An 11,241-nucleotide genomic window follows, 5' to 3' on the forward strand; every position below is an offset into this window, starting at 1 on the left:
ATAGTCTCCTGCATTTGAACAAAAAGTTCAAAAGTTCAAAAGAACCTACTCTTGAGCTGCCTAGATTGCAAATCCAGTTTTATCAGTGTAAACAGAAGTTGTTTATGTAAAGACGCCTATCTATAAACCCAAGCAGTTAGTGTCCAATACAAGAGATCTGTTACCCGGAGGCAGTAGAAAGCCAGAGGTGATAATATTTCAGCTGTTCCAGGTAACTGGTTCAAAGCAAATGCAAGTCAACAGCTAAGAATACTTACCCAGACCAAAAAAACATCCTGTTTTTAATTTTTTTTTTATTAAAAACTACTGGTAGAGCACAAAGAAGAAGTATTATTGAGTAAAAGTTGTATTTGATGCAAGTGATCTAATAATTTTAGATTCACAACAATCTCTCAAGACCTGTGTGGGGAAAAAAAAAAAGCCAACACCAGACAACACAGCCATCATCTGCAGCATACAGTTTCTCGTATGAATCTTCTTTTTCTTGTTTCATCAGTTTGTCAGGCATCAGCTTAAATTTCCCAAGAGAGAAACAAATGCATGATCCTTCTCACTTTAAAAAAAGTTATTTCACAAGGGTCACAATATTCCAGAACTATTTGGTATCCAAAAGATTTTTTGCTACTCTTGAAAGAAATCAAACCCAAAATTGCTTTTTTTTTTTTTTTTTCTCTCCACTAAGACAACAATAAATTCCAAGAACTCCTTAAGGTATAAAATTTAAGAACAACCTTCTCTCCCTCCCTCAATTTACTTGTACTGTCTACACAATAAGTATTAATTGTGGATTGTTGTTTTTGTATTTACAGCAAGTTTATTGGGGAGAGGGAAAGTATTCTTTTACAAATGAGCCATTTTCACTATTGAGATCACTTCCAAAGAGAGCATTCAGAAAGCAAACCGGAATATATTACATTGACAATTATTTTTCAATATTTTAACATCAGCCACTTAAAATCGGTTGTGTTATTAGCACATATACTGATCTTTAAATATACTACCTCTACATAAACAGTGCAAATCTCAATATTCACATCAACCTGAAATTAATGCTGCAATTACTGTTGACATTCACATCAAGAAAGTAGTAAACTATTTCACATGAGCAATTCCAAAACCTCAGAATGCCATTATTAATATTAAAGAAACACAGAACAAACATGTTGGGCTTCAAAGCCTTGTTTTGATACACACAATCCCTGTAAACATGGATGTATTGTATCTGTCAATACTGATATCTGATGTAATTCTATAAATAAAACCACTGATATAAACAATTTCTATATCTTTTTTTTTTTTGCATAGGGTTTGGATTAAGTTTACTTTATAGTAGAACAAGCTTTTAACAAATTCCTCATGTCAATTATTCTACCATCACAGACATTTAGGCATTTAATTTACTTTACACAATGACTCGCTCTGACTTTAGTGGAAACTTACACACCTAAGCAGTTGCAAAACTGGAGTTGTCTCTAGACATGGAGAATACGAGCAATAAAAGAGCTCTCCATAAATTTATAAAATATGCTGATTCAAAAGTTTATGCTGATGTTTCTGTAAGTCACATTTATGATTCCAAACAGTTATGTACATACTATACTATCACAGTAGGAAATACTTCACTGTAGAACACCACAGTGAACAAGTTGTGAAGCACAGTGTTCAATATAATTTCCCTTTAGTATTCCCAGTGCATAAGTTGTTAACATCTACACTACACACAAGGTGCCCAGGTCTAGTATTTGTTATATACAATGTAAAAGCAGGATAGAAAGAGTTTTGCAGTTTTAAGTAAGGAATGGAAACAGTGGATAATATACAGGGATTCACTCCTGCAAAGTACAGAATTCTCCTTCACAATGACCACAACCACCACATACTGTGGATTTCAGGTCACTCAATCCAATAAAACAGTGCTCAGCACCTTGTAGGAAGAGAAATCTGAGTGCACTTTATTACAAAACATCTCATTTTGATGTTATAAAGTGCAAAGAAGAAAACATATTCTAATATTTTACAGTCACTATTATACTGATGTATTTGCACAATGCAAAATTCAAATAACTTGGTATATATTTGTATGGACCCTATAATAACAAATGCTGAAACTGGAGTTTTTGCATTTTTAAAAAAATCTCAGTATTTTAAAGTTCTTGTGTAAATATAAAAAGAAAATATAAATTATAGTTAATTCTTGAAATAGATATTTTAACGCGTGACCATTTTTCAAACATTCAATATGAAATTTCACTTTCTGTAATATCATTGTTTTAGAATCTGTATAACATTTTAAAAGTTATTAACTTCAAAAAGTAGAAATAAAAATTACTGTATCACAGTACTAGACACGTCACCTTAGACATCTTTTACTCTAGATGTGTTCTAAAAAATTAAATAAATAAAAAATCTAAGACATTCTCAATTGTTTAAAACAAGATATATGGAGCAACTTTTTAAAGCAACCTAAGAGTTGCATAACACTTCATTTTGTTCTTAAAATTCAAATAAATGGCATAGAATGCGATCCCAAATTTAAGAGGCCTTTGAGTACTTCACTTTTTTGATGGATTGTACCAATCATTCCTTATGTACAGGAAGAATCAAATGCTATGAGATTCTTCACATAGCTGGACATAAGCAGAAGATTCAAGAGTTCTATGTTTTACAGAGCTTTCTTTTCTTTTAATAGTGGAGAAGAAACTGGGAGGAAGATTCTGACACTGAGAAACAACTTTCCTCCAAGCTGTACCAAGGGCAGAATAGCTCCTTACTATGAGGAGCTTGACTGCAGACTAGTAATTTATCCCAAGTGAATATAACATTGGTTGTAATACAGTATTATACCATATCCAGTGATACGAAACTTAATGCTAAAAAGAAATGTATTGAAATATGAAGCTAAAAAGGTATGACTGAAATACATTATTAAAGCGGCGGACATATTTCTGTAGTCTGTAAGCCACAGGGAGGAGGGGTGGGAGAAGACAAAGGTGCCCAGTTTATAACCACGCAAATCTTCAAGACAAAATATTCTCTGCTTTTCAGTCAGAGAACTGGAAGATAGTTTCTGGGTTATTGCTGTCTGTAGGGTTTGTTGGCTGCAGTGTCTTTGTAGGTGTAGTTTTACCATGAGAATGAGAGGAAGAAGAATGTGAACTTTCACTGGAGCTGCTACGTGTCTCTGTGCTTGTACTCGTTTTTTTCATTTTCCTTCTCTTTGCAAGAGGTGCCTTGTCAACATTCTGGAGACAAAATCCTTCTCTTTTGTACTTGTTAAAGGCCTGTTTAAAAATAAAAGGTAATTCTAATGTTTTTAAGACGTTTAAGACATTTACAACTAATAGATTTTAATGAATGCTCAATGGTAAATTATAAGATAAACTGTAATTTCTTGACAGATTATTACTAATTATTATTTTAGTTACATCAGTAATTTTAGTAGCCTTCATGTATACTTAAGAGAATTTTTCATTATCAGTATTTGAGTAATACATAACATCAACTGGCATTTTCCTTCCCTGTTCTTCTAAGTTTAAGAAGGTTGTTTATTTTTTTTTTGAGACTTAAACTACACTAAGAGTATATTTTCAGGAAGTACACTTGGTTAAATAAAACTTTTCCCTCAGCTCAAATTATTTTGCATTATTGAGACCTCTCAAAGAAACTTTTCTTTTTTCTGCTTGATAATAAGTGTATACAGGTACTTCAGCACAAAAATGCTCAATTTCAGTTCGTTTTCTGCAGAAGGAGTAATGAGAATCAACACCCTGCTTGTACAACACAGCTGAAATTCAAATTTAGCAAACATATTGGTAGATGAGCAGTTCTACTTAAAAAGTATCCATTATACTTAAAATATAAATACATACGTACAAAAAATATAATCTTGATTTTGTAACCATTAGAAGGATAAGAATTCTAGTGACTGAAGCAGAAACTTTCTTCTTCCTTCTACAAAAGCTAGATGGTCTTTCAAAATATTTTTCTTAGAAACAGAATATTTTTCTAGATATTTCATGAACAGTTGTTTCTCAACCCCAAAAACCTCATTAATATAAATGTCTTCAGGAAATTCATTTTTGTCTCATCATTCATATTTTCACTGTACTTAGTCAAACGTTAAGTGCAGAGGGAAAAAAACAGTTATAAGGAATCACTGAATTCCAAGGACAAATACTTTCATTTAAGAGGAAAACATACAAAAATCTAGGTTAGCAAATTACAAGATTTGTTACATAACAAAAGATTTTTCAGAACTTACATGAAAAGTGGCTTTGACATATGTATGCACTGCAGCGCCTGAAGAACCCAAGTTATCAGGAGTCATTAGAGGGTTAGATGACAGCTGGCTGCCATCCTGAAGCCATTCGTTGTATCTCAGACTGGACATCTTAATTCTTTTGTTCGGATCCACTGTCAGAAGTCCTAATAGAAATATATTAAATTCTCTTCATTTGTGAACTGTTTGTCCTCTTTTAAGAGTCAATGCATTGCTTTTATAACTAAGTCATGATAATATTTATCCCACATAGGCCAATGCTTATTCTAGATAAAATTCACACAATGTTGTACCATCACTCCCTGTAGCAGAATCATTAAAACCAAGAAATCATTACATGTTTGATAACTCATCTCTTTTCATGTGAACTCTAAACTACAAGAGGATTTACTCACTTAAAGCCTGTCTAGAGTGAAATCCAAAAAAGCAATCCAGATTCTCAGCACAGTCCACTGAGGTCTGAATCTGAATATGCCTACATTTTTGGTATAAAGACTCCTTCTAAGCCTGCTTCTACACAAACCCGGAACTTCACCTTAGAATGCCTTAATTAGATGCATAAAATGGCTAAAGGGAACACAAAGCATAGCAAATGCAAACAAAACAGCTCAGAAATACAGTAGTCTTGACACACTTGTTAAAAGACACCGTTCAAGGGAAAAGACAGTTATACATTTATTTTCTGAAAAAGCTCTACTTTCAAAACGTGTCTCACCAACAAACCTGGCATTTTCACAAAACTAAAATATAACAATTTTTCTGCTTTTAAACATACTTCAAAATGACTTCACCTTTTCTAAGCCTCTTCAGTTATTTCTTACCCCAGGAAATTCAAGCATTTACCTTCTATCAACATCTTACTACATTTGAAAGCTCTCTGCCCAGTATGTGTACAATTCTGAATCCCACTTTGGTATGTACCAACTGTGACCAAAACTTGTAGCTCAAGCTCTGCATACTGCTCTGTCAGGTTAGACACAGCATTCAGGTACTAGATAGCGCTATAAATGTTACCTTTGGAAATAAAAAGACAAAGTATTGGTGGATACTTACCTTGAATTAACTCTTTGGCCTCTTCAGAAACATTTTTCCAAGCTTCCCCTTCAAAGGAAAATTCTCCCTTTTTTATTTTTTTCATTATTTCCAATGCACTAGTACATGTTAAACTTTTGTCTTGAGACTGAAATGGTACCTGTCCTGATAACATCGTATACTGTCACGAGAACAAAATAATATTAACAAACAACATATATTTATTGAAGACTCTACATAGGCAGTTACTGTCATATATACAGCATCACCAGCACTATATAATAGAACACTGACTGACACATTTTCAAAGCTATAGAAAATGCTACACACACAAGACATTCAATGGAGCCCTTATTAGAAAAAGTATTTGCAAGTTACAGGAAACCACAGTAAAAACATGATGGTATTTAGACCAAGCTTACTTTTCTAGAAAACACTTTTCTATATTTCAGAATACAGGCTGATTCCTTCTCTGAACTGAAACTCTCAGAAGACTATGGATGCTTGTAAAGTCTCCTAACAAGAATATTTCTTTTTAAGAACCAGACTATATTATTAAAGTATTTTTCAACTCCCAGAAATACTGAATTAAATTTACTGCTTATGAAAAAAAAAATATCTTTACTCCTAGAAAATATCTGTCTTTGGAATCTATTATATGAGCAGCAGTATCTTCTCACTTGAATGTACCATCTACCCAATACAAATCTGAAACAATGTTAAATCCTTTGCATTTTAGTAAGAAGTAAGCATGCATAATAAAGTTATAATTTAAAAACCCATTCACTTACCAGAATGACTCCCAAACTCCAGAGATCACAAGATTCATCATAACCATTGTGATTAAAGAGCTCTGGGGCAGCATAATGCAGAGTAAAACATGGAGTCTTAAGAGGCTGATTGTCAGGTGGTTTTAAACGAGCAAAGCCAAAATCAATTATTTTTATTTCTGAATTATCAGTTTCATCTGTAAACAACAAATTCTGAGAAGGAAACAATACCATTATTAGCATTAATTAGAAAATTTTTCAGAAGACTCTGCTAGATATTCTTCTACACTTATTACTGAAGAAAAAAATTATATAAATGGACATTGGGAGACAATGGAAAAAATTGAGAAATACAAATACTTTGAGATGCAAGAAAATGCTAGGCGTGGATTGGCCAGCCATCTGGGAGTATTAATGAAAATGTATTCAGCAAAGACTAGTAAGAAAAATAATCAGGCAAACATAGACAAGAAAAAATGTAAAGGCAACAACATAAGTCATAAAGAAGAATTGCCTTTTCCACAGAAAAAAAGTAGATCTTTAGGCTTCCACTTTCTTCTGGCACACTGGGAATGATCACTTTCTGGTGTGTGGAACTACTCTTGCATGCCTTGTCTTGCAACTGAATAGACTTTGGTCCTCATGTGGTAACACACTGAAGCCATATTGCCATGACAGCACAATAACACAAAATAATAATCTGAAAGTAAAAGACTGAGTACTAGAAAGTGGCATGGGTCTCAAAAGCAACAGAGATATTTCTGATGTTTAGGCATAGAAAGTCACAGACCAGAACATCAAACAAGAGTAATAAAACTTGATTTTAGCTGTTGCCAAGAATTTCAGCTTTACATACGGAATATAGCATTTCAGCCTTGAAGAAAGACAAGTTGTTGTCAGTTCAGGAGAAGATTTAAGATAATCTATTCTTTTCTCTGTGTGTATTTCTCAAGGGATACACAAGCTTAGGAAAAATAGCTGAGGCAAAGATTTATTATTACTGATTTCTACTTCTCCTTGAACTTTTGAGAGAGCGGAGGAGAGCAAAAATCTGCTGTTATCTTCACTGTTTGATCTCTTCAATTCTAGGAAAGCCTACAGCCCTATGTATTTTTCTAATACAAAAGGTTAATGACTGAACATGAAATAATTATTTTCAAACTCATTAAGAAGGGAAAAAAAACAATTCCTAGACTGCAAGAAGATCAACAAGGAGAACTTGAGAGCATTCACCATGGATGAAAGATGACATAGGCTACATACAACATGGCAGTTTCAATTTTAACGATATTGGTTAAAACAATCTGTCCTGAGCTGAAAATGAAATTGGTTACATACGGAAAGAAAGATATAGTTCTAAGTTGGGTTGAGATTCCTTTATTGATTAGGTAAATAAATTGTACTTCACCAAGAACCCAAAGCTACAGTCCACATCGCTTGCAACCTACTGTAAGGAGCCTGCTTTAGGCAGGGGGTTGCACTCAATGAACTCCAGAGGCCTCTTCCAATTCCTACAAATCTGTGATTAGTTATGTCTTGGTATATTTTTTCCTAATATCCTTAGAGCACAAATCACAGATTAATGATTACTTCACGGAAAAAAAAAAATCCTCAAATCCTCTACTGAGTGGTTCTAAATGGTCACATATGCTCCATTAATTCCTTTCTTCTGTAATTTCTGATTTTTTTTTTCCTACCCAGTACTTCTCCATTTTGCAAAGCAATATATGCGGTCTAATTGCTACTGCTTAAACAGACGAGTCTTCCAGTCCATACTAGTAAAAAGAAGCCCCATCTTTAGTGACACATAATCAGTTCCATTTTTAAAAGTAGATTTACCAGTAACAGTTCAGATGCCAAAGCTGAACATCAAACAAATCTGACTGGACTTGTTAGAAGAACAGAGTTTTCTATATATATTTTTACAGAAAGGTGCACTAACCACATCTATATTGGGAAACCTGCATATCCCATACTAAGTTCATGCTTGAACCTAAAATAGTAACTTTCAAAACAAAAAGCAGGAAGGATTGGTTAAGTCCAACTCTGTAGAGGAAATGCATTCTGTAAATTGTTTGCTTCATTACTTGGACTTTCCAAGCTTCTCTTCTTGAAGATGATATAGAACCAAAGACTGCTTAACTTATGACACGGCTGAAAGAAGCCCTGCTTTACAGAATATGGCCTTTATATTCAAGTTAGCAATGAGAGTAAAATTGGGAGAAAAGGAAGAGAATGGATTTCTATTTTTCGTTCTTTCAACAAGGACTTGTTTCAAAAGATATTTTGTTTCCTTGATGGTGTAAGCAAAAAGTTTTTCAGAGAGTTGTATTTGCAACTGACACATTAGAATTTCATAATAGCTCTTCTTTATTTCACCAGTTATTTAGTAGAGATGCTTTCAAATATAGGTTTAGCACTTAAATACTAACATCTAGAAGTCTTCTTCACACGTAGAATTCTAACTACTATAAAAGAGATGTATCTGTAAAATACCAGAATGTATGTTACAAAAGGATGAAACTGTAAGGACTATAGACCATTTTAAACTTCAGATACAAAGAGCATAACAATTTAATGACATATGCTGACTGTAATCACCAATACAATATAACATCCTTACTGGACAAACTAACACGAAACTACACCATTCCTAGGCTAAACAAATGTAACAGCTATCTAAGCCCATTGCTGGCAAAAAGAAAAAAACACTAGAAGGACCAAACATTGGCTCCAGGAAGCAGAACAAAACCAGTGATCAGCTGTATTACAGTAAACAAAAATGTCTTGAAGACAAGATGCTGCTGCGCAATACTGTTAATACTCAGAACAATAATTCCTTAAAAGTACATATGAAATAATATTGTTTTTTCCATCTTGAGAAACTACTTAACCACTTAACTTAATCACACATCTCCATTAGTTTACTCCGTGCTTAACTGGGAGAATAAGATGGTACAAGGGTGTTGCAGTTGCTTCCAAAAGAAGCCTCACCGAGCGAATTAAGATTAAAAAAAGGTGAAGATGCACAAGGTAACCAAGCAGCCTAGCTCTGCTTATGAACTGCTTCATATAGTAAGTGTACTTACTACTAGTAAAAACTGTTCCCCAAATAGGTAAAGAATGTTTTCAAACATGTTATAGTGTAATTTCTTTCTAACAAAACTCAAAATGCTTCCCAACAGTTATTTTTCTGTTCTTAGGTAAAAATGCCTGTGGAAGAGATACCATTTCATAAAAAATAAGAAACAACAGCAGAAAAATTTAATAACTTAATACTGAAACATGTACAAGGAAGTCACTATACCTCAGGTTTCAGATCTCTATGGACTACTCCTACATCATGCATGTGGCTCACTGCTGAAACAAGTCTGCGCATAATATGACTGGCTTCTGTCTCACTGAAATGCTGCTTCTTCTGAATACGTTCAAGCAATTCTCCTCCTTTCAGTAATTCCATTACTAGAAAAGTGTGAAGCTAAAACCATAAGGAAAAAGACGGGATATTAGAAATGTACACATTAGCACACATTGGCTGCACGTCAAATTTCTCGCCACTGAATGAATAGTATGCTTCTCTGAAAGCTTTATCAGGACCAGAAAGTGAAATCAGCAATCTCAAAAGTCAATGGGTGTAAGCTTGTGATGGCTACTAGCACTTCCTTCCCCTGAAATACAGTAACAATGTAACATTTGAAAGCCAAGAAAAGCATGTTCAAGGGAAGAGGTAAAAAAAAAAAAAACACCACAATTTCACAGAAATATACAGGAAAAAAGAAGTGCACAACATTTACATATTAAGGAACAGAAGGATAGCTGTGTGTACAGAAAGAAGCAAGACTTCTCAGAAGCACAGTGTCTCTACTAGTCCTATTGCTAGTAGTGCTTCTCAGACATCCTTTCTTGGAATTTTTCTTTATATCTTGAGAACAGATGAAAGTTGGAAAGAATAAAGATATTTTCTCTAGCAAACTTTCTGTGGTTTGCTAAACATAATTAAGTGATACTCTAAGGTTGGATTACTAATTTAATCAAACTGACATTAGATTAAGTTAAAAACTGGAGTTTCTTTAGACAAATTGCAGAAATGTCAAGACCAGAAAATTTCAATCAGTTCTGGACTTCAGAATATTATGTTCCCAAGTGGAAAAGGACAGATAGGAATCAGAGAGTCCAGCTCCTGCCACCACACTGGACCACCCGAGATTCAGACCATATGTCAGAGACCACAGTCCAGATACTTTGAATTCTGGCAAGCTCAGTGCTATGACCACTTCCCTGGGGAGCCTGTTGCAGGGGTGCTGACCACCCTCTTGGTGAAAAATCTTTTCTTGATATCCAATCTGAATCATATCATAGAATGGATTGGGTTAGAAGGGACCTCAAGGACCATCAAATTCCAAACCCTCTGGAAAAGGCAGGGCTACCAGCCACTAGATTAAGTACTAGATCAGATTGCCCAGGGCTTCCCATCCAACCTGGCTATAAACACCTCCTGGGACTGGGCATCTACAACTTCTCTGGGCAACCTGTTCCAGCACCTCATCACTCTCTCAGTAAAGAACTTCTCTCTGACATCTAATCTAAATCTCCCTTCCTTCAGTTTAAAACCATTCCCCATTGTCCTATCACTATCTACCTGTGTAAAAAGTTGATTTCCCTCATGTTTGTAAACTGCCTTTAAATATTGGAAGGCCACAATGAGGTTCTTTTCCAGGCAGAACAAGCCCAGTTCCTTCAGCCTATCTTCATAAGAGAGGTGCTCCAGATCTTGGATCATCTTCGTGGTGTTCCTCTGGACCCTCTCCAACAGCACCACATCTTTCCTGTACCGGGGGCCCCACACCTGGATGCAGTACTCCAGATGGGGCTTTACAAGGGCAGAGTAGAGAGGGACAATCACCTCCCCATCCCTGCTGGCCACCCCTCTTCTGATGGAGCTCAGGATACCATTGGACTTCTTAACTGCAAGTATGCAGTGCTGGCTTATATACAGTTTTTCATCCACCAGGACCCCAGGTCCTTCTCCACAGGGTTACCATCAAGGCAGAGTTCTTTGTCTACTGATGTTGCCACTCCAACATAGAAGGCCACCAGACTGGTCAGGCATGACTTTCTCTTGGTGAAGCCGTACTGAACCTCCTGTCTGAAGGTTTTTTT

The 11,241-nt window shown here is 35.0% G+C and overlaps 1 protein-coding gene across 2 annotated transcripts in view; it reads right to left on the bottom strand.

The window, feature by feature from the left end:
• Positions 1–328: 328 nt before the first annotated feature.
• RPS6KA5 (ribosomal protein S6 kinase A5) overlaps positions 329–11,241 on the bottom strand; it is a 63,032-nt gene continuing 52,119 nt past the window's right edge. For both annotated transcript variants that reach the window (XM_019615835.2, XM_019615836.2), the window contains 5 exons: positions 9,389–9,559; positions 6,103–6,294; positions 5,333–5,492; positions 4,262–4,425; positions 329–3,281 (listed from right to left, as the gene is read on the bottom strand). In XM_019615835.2, coding sequence (XP_019471380.1) covers positions 3,042–3,281; positions 4,262–4,425; positions 5,333–5,492; positions 6,103–6,294; positions 9,389–9,559 — 927 coding nt within the window. In that variant the 3' untranslated portion in view covers positions 329–3,041. The remainder of the gene's footprint in view (positions 3,282–4,261; positions 4,426–5,332; positions 5,493–6,102; positions 6,295–9,388; positions 9,560–11,241) is intronic.

Source organism: Meleagris gallopavo, chromosome 5, assembly GCF_000146605.3.
Source record: "Meleagris gallopavo isolate NT-WF06-2002-E0010 breed Aviagen turkey brand Nicholas breeding stock chromosome 5, Turkey_5.1, whole genome shotgun sequence".
Lineage (NCBI taxonomy): Eukaryota > Metazoa > Chordata > Aves > Galliformes > Phasianidae > Meleagris > Meleagris gallopavo.